At 42.6% G+C, this 18,713-nt stretch overlaps 2 protein-coding genes across 2 annotated transcripts; both read left to right on the top strand.

The window, feature by feature from the left end:
• Positions 1–83: 83 nt before the first annotated feature.
• Positions 84–4,264, top strand: LOC132466447 (acidic mammalian chitinase-like). Its single transcript, XM_060063730.1, has 12 exons — positions 84–213; positions 464–522; positions 615–644; positions 1,137–1,341; positions 1,940–1,996; positions 2,079–2,244; positions 2,565–2,689; positions 2,799–2,922; positions 3,021–3,203; positions 3,295–3,411; positions 3,580–3,712; positions 3,800–4,264. Exons 2-12 carry the CDS (start codon positions 498–500, stop codon positions 4,087–4,089), a joined length of 1,455 nt encoding a protein of 484 aa, XP_059919713.1. The 5' UTR covers positions 84–213; positions 464–497; the 3' UTR covers positions 4,090–4,264.
• An 8,204-nt stretch (positions 4,265–12,468) lies between these two features.
• Positions 12,469–15,911, top strand: LOC132466376 (acidic mammalian chitinase-like). Its single transcript, XM_060063627.1, has 11 exons — positions 12,469–12,533; positions 12,617–12,643; positions 12,796–13,000; positions 13,083–13,139; positions 13,248–13,413; positions 14,303–14,427; positions 14,509–14,632; positions 14,720–14,902; positions 15,056–15,172; positions 15,283–15,421; positions 15,625–15,911. Exons 1-11 carry the CDS (start codon positions 12,509–12,511, stop codon positions 15,870–15,872), a joined length of 1,416 nt encoding a protein of 471 aa, XP_059919610.1. The 5' UTR covers positions 12,469–12,508; the 3' UTR covers positions 15,873–15,911.
• The last annotated feature ends 2,802 nt before the right edge of the window (positions 15,912–18,713 follow it).

Below are 18,713 nucleotides of genomic sequence, written 5' to 3'. Positions count from 1 at the left end.
ACTACTTAATTACCCTAATCAAGATAAATCAGATAGGGAAGTTAATCATTTTTTAAGACGCCTAACGTAGTCGTAATGTACTGAAGCTATTGAGACATCTTGCACTGTACCGGCTGTGTGGTCAGGAGGCCAGCCTTTGATCCTGACACCTACTCCCGGTCGATAAATAACACTGCAGCACAGGCAGAGTGTCCAGAGTGTCCTCCAACATCTGTAAGTCTTTGCTCTGGTGTCTGGTGTAATCTTTATTCATTCATATAATAATCTGTTATCTCTCATATTCATTTTTTGTATTTATATTCATTGATTGCTGCTAATGGAGAAAAAAATCCAGTGATGAGTTAGTCGTCTAGTAGTTCTGGGAAATTATGTTTTGTGTTCAACCAATAGCTGATTGATATTAAAAAATGAATCAAATGTTTGGTTTTGGATGAGTGATGAATGCAGATTGTCTTCCCTGCAGGTGTCACTGTAACGAGAGCAAACCACAACCAGCCATGGCCAACCTAACCATCCTGTCTGGTAAGTTTCTCCTTTTGTTCATCAGTAAAATACCATACCTGTTGGAAATATTAATTCAATGTTCATCAAATATAACTCTTGTTTGTTTTTAGGATTGGTTCTTTTAATGTCCCTCCAAGTGGGTATGTCTTCAATTTCATACCCTTTTCTGAATTATGTCTTATAATTAGTTTTTGTTCATACTTACAATTTTTTTTCGCTCATACATACAGTAAATATACAGTCTATGCTAAGGTGACCATATTCCCCAAACAGAAAAGCTGACCATTTGTAGTTTGGAGATCCATATATTGGCAGAAGGCCCATGTGCCCGAAGGCTTACTGTGTTAAAGGCTTTGGTCAACCAGCAAAACCACGCCAAGCAGCAGCTCGTATCTGGCTGAGGCTAGAAGGTTGATAGATACACCCAGGGGGTCACAGCCTGTCAAAGAGACACAAAACTAACGACCAGCTGTTGAAAATAATATTCATGAGCAAGCTGGAACCTTTTGGCATTTCAAAATCAATTACATATTTAATAAATCTATCCAAAACTATCCGTGGGAAACGTGGACGCCTGGTCACCCTAGTCTATGCAACACGTCCAATCATGTGTCGTGCTTCCTCTCCAACAGTGACGTCCACCAAACTGGTTTGCTACTTCACCAACTGGTCCCAGTATAGGCCGGGTGTGGGTAAATACCTGCCTGCTAACGTGGACCCCCACCTGTGCACACATCTGATCTACGCCTTCTCCATCCTCAACCATGCCAACGAGCTTGTCACGTACGAATGGAACGACGAAGTCCTCTACAAGTCCTTCAACGAACTCAAAAGAAGGTACATCTACCAAGTTAACTACTGAAAACAAACCACACTTTGGACAAGAACATCTAAAATACAGACCACTGCGTTTTTCTTTGTATTAATTTAGCTATTTTCAAGCTTTCTAGATCTGCTAACGTTAGATTGTAGAGATGGGGGTCGGGGGGGATCAGTTAATGTATCATCAGATTGACAAGACAAAACATAAATGTAATTATAGTGGAAGAAAATCTACTAGTTAATTTGCATTAAATACCTCTTCTGCCACATTCATTAAAGAAACTATACGCCAGCAAACCTGCACTCCAGCAACGTTAAACCAATACCACATAAAATACAAGATGGGAAAAAAACAATGTTTAGAGATTAGCTCTATTTACTGAATCATAATGCATATTGTATCGGCACTCAGAAATGGTGAGATCCCTGCCGATTCCTGTCCTCATTGACTTGGGTTTTACCACATGATCATGTTTTACAAGGGCCAGGGAGGGACATTGTTCACTGCTGACAAATCAAGGCAAATGGAAAATAAAGATTTATTATATTCTATGATTTAGACGAATATTATTAGAAAAGTATTAAAAATGGTCTTCTCGTGTTTATTCAACAGCAACCCCAGCTTGAAGACATTATTGGCTGTTGGTGGCTGGAACTTTGGAACCTCACAGTAAGTAAAAAGTGAAAATATGAAGATGAATACTTTATATGCTACAGCCGGTTCTTTACACATGTCCTACTTGTTCATTTAGGTTCAGCCTCATGGTGTCTACTGCTGACAACCGCCAGAGATTTATCCAGTCTTCCATCCATCTCTTGAGAACACATGGTTTTGACGGGCTGGACCTGGACTTTGAGTATCCTGGCTCACGGGGTAGCCCACCCCAAGACAAGCAAAGGTTTACTTTGCTCTGCAGGGTCAGTCCATTACTCAAAGTCCAACTATTGATAAGCATGTCATCTTTTATTACCCCATGATTATTAGGTGACCCAAATTAAGAATGGAGGTTAGACACATGACTTCACTCTTATTTTATCATTATTATTACTCTTATCATTATTACTATAATAAAAGTTATAATCATTATTATTACTCTTATTAATATTATTATATAAGTTATCATTATCATTCTCTTTATTATTTTTACCATTATACAAGTTATCTATTTTATAATTTTACAAATAATCAATTTATTTGCAACTCTAAAAGTGAATTCCTAATTCTTTCTTTGGTGCAGGAGTTGCTGGATGCGTTTGAAAAAGAGGCAGTTGAGACCAGGAGGCCGAGGCTGCTGGTCACAGGCGCAGTGGCTGCTGGGAAGGAAACCATTGACAACGGCTTTGAGATTGCTGAGCTGTCAAAGTGAGTCTTGTTACGACAGCAAGAGCCTTCAAACATTGCCCTTGTTAAAACATCTCAATATTATTATCCCAATTGGTCTCAAGTTGTCCCATATCTTTTTTCCATTTAGTATTCTAGATTTCATCAACGTTATGACCTATGACCTCCATGGAGCATGGGACCCCCAGACCGGTCACAACAGTCCACTGTACCGCAGTTCTTCTGACGAGGGGATTAACGTTTTCTTCAACGTGGTGAGTTTACAGCCACTCGTCTTCCACAAGGGAGGCCTTACGATCCGATAAGTCTCTTACGTTTTTGGTTCTGCTGTTAAATGTTCTCGTGTGTGCAGGACTTTGCCATGAAGTACTGGAGAGACCAAGGAGCTTCCACTGACAAGCTGTTGCTCGGTATCGCCACCTATGGGCGGACGTTTCGCACGACCGGGCCAGCAGCAGGACTGGGGTCTCCAGCCAGCGGAGCGGCCTCGGCGGGCGCCTACACCCGGGAGTCAGGGTTCTGGGCCTACTATGAGGTGTTGCTTCAGACCAGCGCAGCGTTGCTCCACCTTCCTTCATGCTTTTGTTGCACCATCACATCCCCCTTTCATTTTGTTTGGATGCTAGATTTGCCCGTTCCTTAAAGGAGCAAAGCAGGGTTGGATCGAAGAGCAGAAGGTGCCGTACGCCACCAAAGGAAACGAGTGGGTTGGATATGACAACAAGGAGAGCATTGAGATCAAGGTAAAACATGTGTGGAGTAGTATAACAATATTAAAATAACCAAAATGGGCATGAAAATATGAATACTGTGCGGAAAGAACTGTTAGTTTATAGTTTGTGAAATCGTTCTAGTTTTGGTTGTTTCACATATAAATGTAATGAATTGTACGGTTTATTTTCATTCCATAGGTGCAGTACCTCAAAGCCAACAAGTATGCAGGAGCGTTCATTTGGGCTCTTGATCTAGATGATTTCTCAGGACAGTTCTGCAATGAGGGGAAAAATCCTCTGATTAGCCACCTCCGCGCTCTTCTGAATTCAGGTAAACACCCATCTCCACACTCCACCTTCACACAGAAAACATTCAAAGCATCTTCGATAGGGAGCTGACCGTTCCTTTCCTTACCAGATGGGCCACTTCCCGTTCCCACTACAACGATAACAGTTCCGACAGTCCTGCCAAGCGTCACTCATAGCAGCAGCAGCACCACCACCACCGCCGCCGCCGCCGCCACCACCACCACCACCGCCGCCCCGGTTCCCGGTGCTCCGTTCTGTGCGGGCAAGCCAGACGGCCTCTATGGCAATGATAAGGACGCCAACTCCTTCTTCCAGTGCTCCCATGGGATGACTTATACACACAAGTGTCCTGCCAGCCTTGTTTTCAATGACATTTGCAAATGCTGTAATTGGGCCTAGGAGTTAACATTGATTACTGATTCGGCAATTATTTTGAAGCTTGTGAGGGGAACACAATATTCTCTTGATGGTGATTCGTGAATTCTGTGTATTTCGCCATTCAAATATGTCCCCCTTTTTAAAAACGTGACTTAGCCTTTATTAAATACGATTAAGAATAAAGGTTTCAAATACATTTTTGCTTTGAGTTGTACTACTACACTGTTCTATTGACCCCTTTACCTGCTGTGATCCATTAAAAATCATACTTTCAAATACAAACACGAGACAAGGACACACAGACACAGGCGTGTTCAATGTCTTTTATCCTGGAAAATGAATCAGTAACTTGTACTGTACAGCTTGTAGAAAGCCGGTCATGTATGTATTAAAGTCCAAGTCCAGAGATCTTTTCTCTATTGGGATATCTTGGCATTACCTGAATATACAACTGCCTGGCAGTCTTTAATACAGTAAAACAGCTCCATTTAATTATTAGGTGATATAAAAAATAAAAAAAGCTCAAAGTACGCTAGTTTTAATCATGTTCTTATCAATAATAAATGTGTTAAGATAATTAAATTATTAAAAAATAAACTGCCTATGCTCCTATTAATTGATATGCATGTAGCTTTTTGTATTCTATTTTGGACAATGCTTCATAACAACAATTGATCAGGGCTGAGTGATTTGCAATGATTCAATAACAAAGAGACAGGTCCTATGGGAGAAAATTATTTTGGCTTTAAGGAACTATGGGGAACACCTTGCCCATATTTTTGATACCAGTGTGGAAAGAAGCCGAGTTAACGGGGGCCCTGTTCCAGGGGATTCCCTTTGTCATTCAGAACACCTCCTGATAGTCTTCTGGTCAGACCCCTTATGGTTTTTAGTAGATCAGACATCACTAGGGTGACCGGAGACCTCTGAGACAGTTATCCCTCTTTGGTCAATGACATCATTCTATCTCTCAGGTCACTTCGATTTTAAGGTTAAGTATAAAGTATATGGGTAGATAAATATGCAAGGTAAATATTGTCACAATAAAGCTAAACCTTAGACGTTTCTGTATAAGTGGCCCCTCAGAGGGACGACTGGCTCAGGTCACCATGAGAGGGGGAGACGAGGAGGGTGTCCAAAGGAAGAAAGGCCCTCCTGCAGTCTGCCTGTCTCATGGTACCATCTCTAACTTAGAGGTTAGAGTTAACGAGTCACTACTCCAGTTAGAGTCAGACACTGCTAGCTTTATGAATGTATACCACAGGCACATACAATGGTATTGTGAATTATTTTAATGCATATTTTATTGTTTCAAAAGAATTGGTTACACAAGGCTCATCTCTTAAACACATGTGCTAAATCATGTCTGTTTAAGATCAGACATGAACAAGATGACGAGTGGAATTTAATCCCAGATTATTTCTCTACCTCACATAGGATATAACTGTATTTTTTAATATGCAACTTCTTTGCAATGTAATGATTGAAAGGTTTAAAATGTAACTTCTTCACACCGTAATGATTGAACTGTTTAAGATGTAACTATTTCCCGAAAACATTGTTGGTAACGAACTTCGTGAAAACGCTCGTAGCTAACGAGGATGCTTAGAACATCGTTAGCCTACTATAGCCTCAGTGGCGTCACCGTCGGAAATTCCATGTATTGGATGCGTTTTATTAGGGGCTTATTCACACCTGCCTTGTTTGGTCGAACCAAACCAAAAAATCTCTGGTGCGGACCTTTTGGGCTGGTGTGAATACAAACCATCGAACTCTGGTGCGGACCAAACAGCCGGTTCGCTTCCAAAGGAACCCTGTTGCGGGTTGCCCAGTTCTAAAAATAATATGCCTGTGGGAGGCAACAGACTCCCATTGCTACTTGTTAATTTATATTGTTTGATTAGCGCGGTAAATTCAAAGATCAAAGTCACGTTATCAGACCAGCATCAAGTTATCAGACCCGTTAAAAATGTGCCGTGGCTCAACATGTAGCAACACAAGCTGACAGAGATGAGAGTGGACCCACTCCTGGTTACATGGATTACGGACTACCTCACAGAGAGACAACAATACGTTAGACTGAAGGGCTGCACGTCAGACACTGTGGTCAGCAGCACCGGAGCACCACAAGGCACCGTGCTCTCTCCCGTCCTCTTCACCTTGTATACATCCGACTTCCAGCATAACTCTGGGCTCTGCCATGTGCAGAAATACTCAAGACGACACTGCGATAGTTGGCTGTATCAAGGATGGAAGGGAGGGGGAGTACAGGAGCCTGGTTGAGGACTTTGTGAGGTGGTGCAGGTCCAACCATCTGCAGCTGAACTCCTCCAAGACCAAGGAGATGGTGATGGACTTCAGAAGGAAGAAACCACATCTCCAACCCGTGTCCATCGAGGGGGTCGATGTGGAGGTGGTCAGGACCTATAAATATCTGGGACTGCAGCTGGACGACAAGCTGGACTGGACAGCAAATATGGAAGCTTTATACAGGAAAGGGCAGAGCCGTCTGTACTTCCTGAGAAGGCTGGGGTCTTTCAACATCTGCAAAAAACTACTGCAGATGTTTTACCAGTCTGTGGTGGCCAGCGTGCTCTTTTATGCTGTGGTTTGCTGGGGAGGAAGCAGCAGGAGGAGAGACGCTGGTCGAATGGACAGACTGGTGAGGAGTGCTGGCTCAGTAGTGGGAACAAAGCTGGACTCTCTGGTGACAGTGGCAGAGAGAAGGACCCTTGACAAACTGCTGTCCATCCTGGACAACACAAGTGTTTTCAGTGGCCGACTGCTGTCCCAGTCCAGCTCCACTAATAGACTAAAAAACTCTTTCGTCCCCCTGGCCATCAGACTGTACAACAGCTCCCAGTAAAGGCAGGGAGGACAATAGATAACAACAATGGACATTTTATTTATTTATTTATTTATATTTATTTATATCTGTATTTTTGCACATCCATCTGCACTGTTTTTATGTGTGTTTTCGGCTGCTACTGGATACTTGAATTTCCCCCGGGATTAATAAAGTATATATCTATCTATCTATCTATCTATATCTATCTATCTATCTATCTATCTAGCGAAGACAAAATGTATTTTGGATATTTGGGCAGACACCAACATATAAAGTATGTTGGAGAACACTTATAATAATTCGGATGCATTGAATACATTCAGTACAATACAAGGATGGGGGAGAAAGCGTTCGAGCAGTGCGCGGATAGCATGACATCATAAAATCGACGTTGTGCCAAACGCCTCTGATGCTCCAAAAGTAGGTACTACAAATATTTGTAACTGTATGAAACCAATCAGCATAATCACAACGAGGGCGGCACCCCGCCCCCGACGGTCTTGTCCGATTGAACGATCTATGCACAAACGTGCAAATTCTCGGACTGCTGCAAAAAATTGCAATGTGAAAAGGAACCGCACTGAACCAAAAAATAAACATTGCGTTTTGGTCCAGACCAAAGAGATCGAACCAAGGACTTTCCTGGTGCGAATACGCCCTAAAACACATGAAATACCACGGAATGCCCAGCTGGCGCAATTTCGCAACCAAAAACAGTGGTTTCCCGCCGAGGATTTTCGGGAAACGCTCCACAGATATTTACGATGGATCGCAAGATCCATCGTTAGAATGATCGTACGAGCGTGGATCCATCATTATCGGGAAACGGGGCCCAGGTCCTGTGTTGTTTTAACTTCTGTCAGGGGCAGGCATTCGTGCAATTTACCAACATACTGTATCGAGTTCAGAGAGGGCAATAACCAGTCGCCCCGAGGCCGGCAGGTCTCAGAAGAGCGAGCTATACAGTTGGTTTATTTGGGTAGGTAATCAGGACGCCAGTCGTCTGCTTAGACACCTTTCAGGGGGAATTAGCGCTAAGTTAGTTTGCTGCTGTTCGCTGTGCAAGTTGGTTAACTTTTAACGAAAAACCGGTTTGTTTGTGGAAGATGCATTGGTCTATTTTTAGATAGAATGACGTTCATTGCATGTGAACGTGTAGGTCATTCAAAGTTACTGTGTTGTGCAGGTCTTGCGTTCTTAGTCTTAATTGCTTCTTTTTGTAACTTGGGCTTTTGTGAAGCAGTTTGAAATTGAGTGATTTGTTTGAATTTAAATGTTCTAGATGTTTAGCTAAACTAAATATTGGGGAGCAGTTTGCTATAGGTAGATTTATGTCTAGTTGGTACTGGTTGTTAGCCTATCAGATCATTATTGTGTTTCACTGCCTTGTGTATCACAGTCAGTGTGACACTCGCGAAAATCGAATTATTGGGTTAGTCGGACTATGATTGGATTATTAAAATACGTGCATAGAGATTATTTGATTGATAGTCAAATCGTACATTCAATCGGATTGGGATTGGATTAAGCGTTCTGCGGAGGCTCGAGATCTTTTCCGGGGGCCTTGAGTCAGAAGTATAAGGAGACGATAGTCGTGTTGTTGTCGCCATCGGAAAACGAGAAACAGCGATTTATATAAAAGGTGGCGAAGAAGTTGGAGGAAGCCGTAGTCATGCTCATGTAGTTACCCCCTATAATCAGTGTATCATCATCCACATGCATTCAGTACACACTACGCTTCGATTTCACCCAATGCTGAATAAAAAGTACATGTTTTTCTAAATGTTGGTCATCAACAAGGTTGTAAAGTAGTAACATCTGTCAAAATAAACGTATTTCTCGATCTACGATTTACGATCTTTATTCACTCATTGTGCCGCGGCCAAACTGACGAGGATATTCTCAGATATTATGAATGTTAAAGACTGCGTCAGGTTCTCGGACTCCGATTCTTCCACAACAAGTAAAAACTCGTAGGGGGGGTTATTTCGGCCATGGTGGAGAAGGAATTGGGGAAAGGAACCTTGGCTTTAAACATGTTGTTGAAAAAACTCTTTCCCCACCAGCTCTCTTCCCCAGTCTGTATTATCTTTATGCCTCAATTTGGATTGCGTTTCTTTTGTAGCCGCTTTGTAACTCTTTGCTGTTAAAGGTAGCCTAGCTTGTGTTACATAAGTGCCTATTGGGAATAGGTAGCTTAGGCCTAAAAACATTTTTTGTTTGGTTCCGGTTTCCGACCGACCCTGTCAATTTATGTGCTTTTTTTTTTTTATGCTAACTATAATCACGTTTTGGTACAGCACCTCTTCATTCTGTACAAGGATGAGCGAATTTTCTCGTTTTTAAATGAAAACAACCTACCTATCATTCGCTGCCGCTGGAAAAAATAAAATAAAAAAATAAAATAAATTCCCTACCTACCCATGACCTCAACTGACAACCAACAGGAACCAAACTTTTTTTTTTTTTAGGCCTTAGCACATAGCTATTTTTGTGAATTGTGATTGCCGTTTTAGCTTGTTGAGTGAGTTGGGGATGGGGGGAACGATGAGCGGAAGCTTGCTTTGTCAATGACGACGCTTGAAAACGGGCTAAACCGACTGTCGCCTCAGCCCTCTCCTGTCGGTGTGCTTGAACATGGTTTGATGTGCGTAAAAATATATTTCTTGTTCCACCCTTCTCTGAGAAGGAGGTCGATAAATATTTAAGGGTAGCACCCACCCTTAATTGGCCCAAAGAGATGTGGCCATCGTTGCTTCAGTGTGTGTCTACTGGGAAGCCCCAGGAGGCTTTTGTCCGAGTATGGCGGAGCTGCTCAGTATGATATAGTTAGACAGCATACTGCACGCCTTCGAGCTGGTCCCTGAGGCTCATCAAGTTCAGGAATGCTAAGAAGCTAGAACAGCATACTTTGGTTGAATTTGCATGTGAGAAAGAAGGCATGTTTTACAGGTGGTGCAGTGCACGGATAGTTCAAAGCAGGGAAGACCTAAGACAACTTTTTCTCTTGGAGGACTTCAAGAACTTTCTCCCCAAAGCTGTCACTGTGTCCCTGAACAAACAGGAGGCACAAAAGCATGATGAGGCTTCTGTTCTTGCAGATAAATTTGTGCTTGCGCAGAAGCGTGTTCCTAGTAGCGGTTGGGTAAGCCAACATAATAGAACACGACATCCTCCTTAGAGTCAATCACGGTGGAAATGAACCTCCGCGCTCATTCCCCCCTTCACTCTAGGCGTCCTCCCACCAACAGAGCAGAGGTAACTTGCAATTATTGTAAGAAGGTAGGCCATATGAAATATGACTGATTGGAGCTTCGTAAGAGGAATGAAAATGCCAAAGGTTATGGCCTGGTGGCTTCTTGGGGAAGTGCCCTGTCTTCTTTGAATGAGCTTGAGAGTCAAAATTGAGAGCGGTTCTTTGCCTGTTTTGTCCAAGGTTTCACGGGAAGAATTGATTAGAAAACAGTCAGTTGACTCATCTCTTCAGCCTTAATTTGTTTTAGCTTCTCAAGGGAAACCGTAGGTTGAGTCCTCCTACTTTGTGCAAAATGGTTTGTTGTGTAGAAGGTTTTTGTTTCAACAAGAGACTTTTTCCAACACTTTTGTACAGTTAGTCGTTCCTTGTAAGTTCAGGAAATCTGTGCTAAACCTAGCTCGAAATGATGTAAGTGGACACACTGGGGTGCGGAAGACTTGACAGGATTGTGCGTCAGTTAATTTGGCCTAAGTGTAGCGGTTGCGTACTCTCTCGTTGCGTTGTGATTGAGACCACGATGGAACCATTGGCAGCCAGCCGTTTATTCTGGTGGAATATTTAACATGGGGAAATGCTCGTTGAGAACCCTCACAATGGCAGCCTCTCCCAGCCGGGGTATACATAGACTAGCCATTTACATGGAAATAAATATCACATTAAACAAATTAATATTTGAATGGGCGTTTGGTGACATACCTGGTGGAATATTTAACATGGGGAAATGCTCGTTGAGAACCCTCACAATGGCAGCCTAACATGGGAGAAAGACAAGCTGAAGTAGCCTACACATTTTTGGCGAAGTCCACGCTAGCTAAGTAGCTACGACCAAAGCACATGGTAGCCAAGCTAGCGATCCTAAGCCTAAAGTCCATTTAAATGTAATAACCGATTCCAAGGAACACAATATATATATGTACAAGCAACCAAGTATTAATACAGTATTATGTACAATTAGACTCCCGTAATACATCGCCAAAGTGTGGATTCATATTTAACTGCTCTGACTACCTACCTCTCCCAGCCGGGGTATACATAGACTGAGGAGAGGAGGCAGCAACGTACAATACAACCCCCGCATTCCGCTAGGGGGAGCTCTAGCACTCCAACCAAGGCTCCCACTACCACAGCCAGCGCAAGGATCTCGCTGGCAATGGCAAGTGGGAAGCATTAACCCTGCTACATAAGTAAAGGAAAGGTGTTTCTGTTTATGTAAAATCTCGCTTATGTAAAATAATAATTTAGTTTAATTGATTATGATGCTTTTCTTTAAATGCTTTTTTTATTATAACATACATTGCACATACTGTACCCCTGAAGACTTCAACAAATACTTTATAATACAGCATCGAAATATGCTCCCCATATTCTTGCAGTGGTGTAAAAATAATGTGATTTTATTCGTGGGAGCATAGTTTGATAGAGGCAATTGGCTCTACAGATCAAATATGCTACCAAACACATAAGTTCGATTTATTTATAGGGTAACATAATTTGATAGACTGCTATCGAGTCCTGCTATACAGTAGCAAAATCGGGCAAGGGAGCATAAATTGGCAGAACTCCGGGAACATTACACTATCACAAGCCACTCAAAGGTATGCAGCCGGCACTTTACCAAGGACCAACTTATACCGGGAAGAGAAGGCTACAAAAAGGATCTTTGCCAGTATTTTTCAAGTGTAACGATCATATCATCACGAAAGCAGTTTAAGGGACTGAGTGAATCGCCCGGAAGATAGGACAACCCTTAAGATGATGATGTTGAATCAGTGAATGATGATGCAGAGCCTGCTGGCCTGCATCCTCGAAGATCAGGTTTGGCTGACCTGCTGACAGAGGAGATGGCCATCATGGTCATAAAGGCTTAGTGATCTATGATTGTGCGGAGTGTAAAGCATCAAATAGTCACAATTGTTTGCACACAGTGGCTCCAGACACAAACGATTACACAACTGAGAATTAGAAGGGGGGAAGAGAATAAGCATTCATCAAATATTTGCAGCTCAGCAATTATCAAAACAATGACACCAATTGGCTCTTTGTTTTGATAATTGCTGTCAAATGAATGCTTGCAGTTGACGTGCCCCACTGAAATATTTTCTTTACTAGGGCAGGGCAGGGGCTATACCTCTATGTATTTCAACCGCTGTAGGTTGAACCAAACAAGTGAATGCAGAAGAGGACGTGCCTTATGAAAGTATTTTCTTTATTAGGGGAGGGCAGGGTATATACAACCGGGCATATGTGTCTTGTTAATTTTGTCTCGACCGAAATCAAAGCTATTTCTCTAGTTCATTTATTTTGAAAGTTGACTCCTTCATAACTCTGGAAACATCATGAACAAGCTACATCTATTAGCAGGTAACAATTTTCCTTAAATTAACTATAATTCAACATTAAATGGGTTTTTCACTTTTAACCTTGAACTGAATCTTTGTTTGAAGGTGTTTGCTTTGCCCTGGGCAGCGTGGGTGAGTTCAGAAAAATCAAAACCATATATCACATAACACTGTACAAGGTTGTCTTATGAATGTCAAAAGTTCTGACTACATCGACTTTGATTACTGAACTAATCAACACAGATCAATGTTAAACTATGACTTTCATGTTATTGTTGTTCAAGTCTCTTCTTCTAGACTAGCGTGCTACTTCACCAACTGGTCCCAGTACAGAACTGGTGCTGGGAAGTTCCTTCCTTCTGATGTAGACCCAAATCTGTGCACGCACCTGACTTATGCCTTTGCTGGTATAAACAATGCTAACGAGCTCGCTACTGTTGAATGGAATGACAAGGTGCTCTACAAATCCTTCAACGCACTCAAAGAAAGGTGAGCTTCACTTCCAGGACAATCAGGAACCCTTGATTTTAACACCAAACACAACTGCCTACTTATTTGTGTGTTTGTTTAGGAATCCCCTCTTGAAGACACTGTTAGCCGTTGGAGGATGGATTCTCGGCACAGCAAAGTGAGATGGTTTATATTTATTACCATGTGTATCATTTCAACGCTTGTAGAGTATGTATTTGTTTTTGTATTCCGACTTCAGAGCTAATTTCTCATATTTGTTCAAAAGGTTTACAAAGATGGTGGCGACGCCCGCCAGTAGAGGCACGTTCATCCAGTCCTCCATCAGCATGCTGAGACTACACGGGTTTGACGGACTGGATCTAGACTGGGAATACCCTGGAGCCAGGGGAAGCCCCGCGGAGGACAAGCACAGGTTTACACTGCTCTGCAAGGTTAGATCCAACGCACCTTATGGGTAACCTCCTCCCCAGGCGGTCACATTCACGCCTGAACGCCGGAACAGAAGCCTGAGGAAGGAGGGATGCAAATGAGCGTGACTGCTAGAGAAAGGGCAGGACTTTTGGTCTTGGGTTTAGTGGCGAGAGAGGGAGGGACTTTGGATAGAGGGATATTCATTTCTGTTACATGTCTCCATGGATTGATCTGGCGTTTGTGTGTGGGGACCCCCGTTTATATGGCTAGAGGCTAGCTGCTTCTTACATATCCGGTGTACTTCAGGTAGAAGCTAAATGCAATCGTAAACAATCTTTTTCCCGTCATACTATCAAATAAATGTCAGATGAATCTGGGACTCCAAGGAGTACAACGGTACAAGTTTTAATAGTTAGTTGATCTCGATTAACTAATCGTGAACGTAAATAGTAACGTAAATAACATTTTTCCTGGTTGCTACAAGTGATGAGCCCCCCCCCCCCATAAACACACACACACACACACACACACACACACTCACACACACACACACACAACCGTAATACTGACTTGATTCCACCATTTCAAACTTTATCAGAACAGCTCATTTATTTCTTTACGGTTCAAAATGTGCTTAATTTAAACATATTTTCAACCTCACTTTGCACTACAGCACTCGTGCATTTTCTTGTTTTTATTTATTCTCCTTATCTAAGTTGTTGTTATTCTTGTCTTGGCCTTATGTTCTCGCTCCAGGGACTGTCAACTGGCTTGCACACCTCATAGGAAATGGCGTTGCAGTAGACCGGGATAATGCCACAATTGAGGATCCTCTATCCGCCTAGCATTTGGCCCACTCTGACAAGATGTGTATTCCAATCATATAAAAAAGTGCTTTGGTTTGTTCAGGAACTAATGGAGGCTTATGAAGCAGAGGCAACAGCCACAGGCCGTCCCAGACTGATGCTTACTGCTGCTGTAGCTGCTGGGAAAGATAAAATTGATGGTGGATATGAGATAGCAGAGATCTCGAAGTATAAACCCTTTATTTTCCTTGAAGACATTTCCCCTTGAAAGAGAATGGAAATTAATGGGTCCTTTTTTTAATTTTTCAGGTACTTGGACTTCATCAATCTTATGACCTATGACTTTCATACTAGTGGGGAGAGCAAAGTAGCACATCAAAGCCCGCTGTACAAGGGGACGCATGAGACAGGAAAAGCTGCTCAGTTCAACACAGTAAGTGTAACATTGACTGAATACATGTATCCCTGCACTTTGACGCATCCTCACTATCTCTAAGCCGTGTTTGTTTTTCCCCGACAGGACTTTGCCATGAAGTACTGGCGGGACCAGGGAGCGCCTGCAGCCAAACTGAATTTGGGTCTGGCTACCTACGGCCGAGCCTTCCACCTGTCGTCTCCACTCAGTGAGTCCGGAGCCCCAGCCAACGGGCCCGCTGCTGCAGGCCCTTACACAAGAGACGCTGGCTTCTGGTCTTACTATGAGGTACAGTTGGATGGATAGGATATCCAACCAGGAAATAAAGCATTTCCTGTGGATGCGGTGTATACAACCTACATTCATTTGATCAGCTTAGAAAAGTGTTTGGTATGACGTTCCTCGCAATATGCTTGACAAGTTGTTGTTCTTTTCTTTTAGATTTGCACTTTTATCCAGCAAGGTGCGGTCCGGTGGCTAGATGATCAGCAGGTTCCATATGCCACCAAAGGAGCGGAGTGGGTCGGATATGACAACAAGGACAGCTTCAAGAGCAAAGTAATGCTCTGTTAAATCTATCTATTTTCTACTATTTAAAGTAGTGTAACAATATTTAAATAGCCAAAATGGGCATGACAATATTAAAACTGTTTATTTTTATTCCATAGGTAGAGTACCTCAAAACCAACAACTATGGAGGAGCGTTCGTTTGGGCTCTTGATCTAGATGATTTCTCAGGACAGTTCTGCAATCAGGGGAAATACCCTCTGATGAGCCACCTCCACGCTCTTCTGAATTCAGGTAAACACCCATCTCCACACTCCACCTTCACAGACATAACAATCAAAGCATCTTCGACAGGAGCTGAATGTTCCTTTTCTTGCCAGATGGGCCACTTCCCGTTCCCACTGCAGCGATAACAGTCCCGACTTCAGAGCCACACGTCACTCACAGCAGCACCACCGCTAGCCCCGTCGGTAACGCCTCGCTTAAGACTACGGCTGCTGCCACTGCTGCCCCCACCACCACCACCACCCCCACCACCACCCCTACCACCACCACCACCACAACCACCCCCATCACCACCAACGCCCCTGTTCCCAGCGCTGCGTTCTGTGCAGGCAAGCCAGACGGCTTCTATAGCAATGATAATGACGTCAAGTCCTTCTACCAGTGCTCCTATGGGATGACTTATACACACAAGTGTCCTGCCAGCCTTGTCTTCAAGGACAGTTGCAAATGCTGTAATTGGGCCTAGGAATTAACATTGATAACTGGCACTTAACATACGCACTTATTGTGTTTCGCTCTTAGTTATAGTTCTTAGTTGTGTTGTGTAGCATCTTATCCTAGCTATCTTTGTAGTCTACGGGGAATGGGTTAACCTAGCGATTTTTTGTGCCCTGCACTTGGTTCTGTGAACATCCTTACTGTACCGAGAGATATTGTATCAGCTTCTTATGACAAATGTACTTTATCTGTACAAATTATCTGTACGACTATTTGAGGGATGTCAAGGGGAACATAATTTTCTCTTGCTGGTGATTTGTGAATTCTTTTTATTTCGCCATTAAAAAATGTCCCCCCTTTTAAAAATGTGTCTTAGCCTTTATTAAATAGGATTTCAAATATATTTTTGCTCCGAGTTGTACTACTTCACTGTTCCATTAACCTCTTTAACTGCTGTGATTCATTAAAGGGAACAAATTATGAAAACATCACTTTTCCTGGGATTTGGGGTGTTGTTTTATCTGGGGCTCTGACGCTCATACAAACTTGTATGAAAAAAATGTCTGTACATGATTTTTCTGAGTGAGATATGCATTTCTGAAAGTACCCCGCCTACAAGCAAGTCAGTTTTCGGCGCCCCCTCCTACGTAGGAAGGGGGCAGACACAAGAAACAGCGTATTCTGAAGGGACTGAACCAGAGAGGAACAGCGGTAGGAGAGATTTTTTTCCTGAAAGCTATTTCCAGCAAACAGCTTCAAAAACATGTTTTCTGGAACTCATATACTATGTTTACTAATATGCCTCCTTTAAACATCATACTTTAGAATACAAACGTGAGACAAGGAAATACAGACCAAAGCAAGCTCAATGTGTTTTATCCATGGAAAATGAATCAGTTACTTGTATTGTTCAGCTTGTAATTGAATAATACATTGCAACACACCACCAGCCACACACACAAGGGTGTCTGTTTTAGAAAGCCTGACATGTAGTATGTATTAAAGTCCATTCACAGAGATCTTTTCTCTATTGTGATCTCTTGGCATTACCTGAATATAGAACTACCTGGCAGTCTTTAAAATAGTGAAACAGCTCAATTTAACTATCAGGTGATATTAAAAATGTATATATACTACTTTCATTCTTATCAATAAATGTGTTAAGTAAATTAAATCATTCAAAAAATAATACCCTCCTTTTAACTGATATGCATGTAGCCTTTTTGTATTCTATTTTGGAAAATGCCTCATAACAACAATTGATCAGGGCTGAGTGATTTGCAATGATTTAATAACAAAGAGACAGGTCCTATGGGAGAAAATTATTGAGGCTTTAAGGAACTATGGGGAACACCTTGCCCATATGTTTGATACCAGTGTGGAAAGAAGCCGAGTTAACGGGGCCCTGTTCCAGGGGATTCCCTTTGTCATTCAGAACACCTCCTGATAGTCTTCTGGTCAGACCCCTTATGGTTTTTAGTAGATCAGACATCACTAGGGTGACCGGAGACCTCTGATGCCGCTTTCACACCAAAAAGAACCGAGAGCCAGTTCCGGGCTGGTGCTAGGGCCAGTTCCAAACTGGTTCCAGCCTTACCCCAGTTAAGAACCGGTTGGTTTCACACCGGCGAGAGCCAGCCACGGAGCCGGCGAGAGCAACGTCATGACGTCACTGCAAACGTTTGCTTACGTCTCCGCTTTACCAGCAACACTCGCAGTTTCAAACAACAAGAACAATGGTGGAACTTTTTCTGGACCTCGGCAGAAGACCAAAATCCAAGGAGACAGGTTGTCTCCTCCACGGTCCACTGTGATTTTGTCTTAGCGTCCATCGTTCACTTCGGTGATTTAAAAATGCCGCCCTTCGTTGGTCTTCCTGGGATAACCCCGCCCCCTGCCCCCTGCATAAAAGCGGTTCTCGTTCTAGCCCAGCTCTAAAGTGGGGCCAGAGTTGAACCGGTTTTTAGGAGCCGGAGCCGGTTCTTTGGCGGTTTGAAACCAAAGCCCTGGCCCTAGCTCCGAACTAGCCCGGAACCGGCCCCGATTTTGCGGCGGTGTGAAAGGGGCATGAGACAGTTATCCCTCTTTGGTCAATGACATCATTCTATCTCTCAGGTCACTTAGATGTTAAGGTTAAGTATATGGGTAGATAAATATATAAGGTAAATATTGTCAAAATAAAGCTAAACCTTAGACGTTTGTGTATAAGTGGCCCCTCAGAGGGACGTCTGGCTCAGGTCACCATGAGAGGGGGAGACGAGGAGGGTGTCCAAAGGAAGAAAGGCCCTCCTGCAGTCTGCCTGTCTCATGGTACCATCTCTAATTTAGAGGTTAGCGTTAACGAGTCAATACTAGAGTCAGACACTGCTAGCTTTATGAATGTACACAACAGACACATACAATGATATTGTTGTGAATTTCTTTAACGCATGTTTTATTGTTTCAACAGAATTGGTTACACAAGGCTCATCCCTTAAACACATGTGCTAAATCATGTCTGTTTAAGATCAGGTTAATGAACAAGGTGACATGGATTATAATCCCAGATTATTTCTCTACCGCACGTAGGATATAACTATTGTTTAATATGCAACTTCTTCACAATGTAATGATTGAGATGTTTAAGTTCTAATTTCTTCACACTGTAATGATTGAGATGTTTAAGATGTAACTTCTTCACACTGTAATGATTGAGATGTTTAAGATGTAACTTCTTTACACTGTAATGATTAAGGTGTTTATGATGTAATTTATTTTTACTGTGATGTTGATATGTCTTTACATTGTAATATAATGGGATTACAGGCTGGGAAGATAAGTGTATGCTAAGTAATTGCGGAACAGGCGTGGGAGACACAAGAGGAGTCCA

The sequence above is a fragment of the Gadus macrocephalus genome, chromosome 1 (genome assembly GCF_031168955.1).
Source record: "Gadus macrocephalus chromosome 1, ASM3116895v1".
Classification (NCBI taxonomy): domain Eukaryota; kingdom Metazoa; phylum Chordata; class Actinopteri; order Gadiformes; family Gadidae; genus Gadus; species Gadus macrocephalus.
The sequence above is the reverse complement of the archived record's forward strand: the minus strand, read 5'-3'. Positions and strand labels throughout refer to the sequence as shown.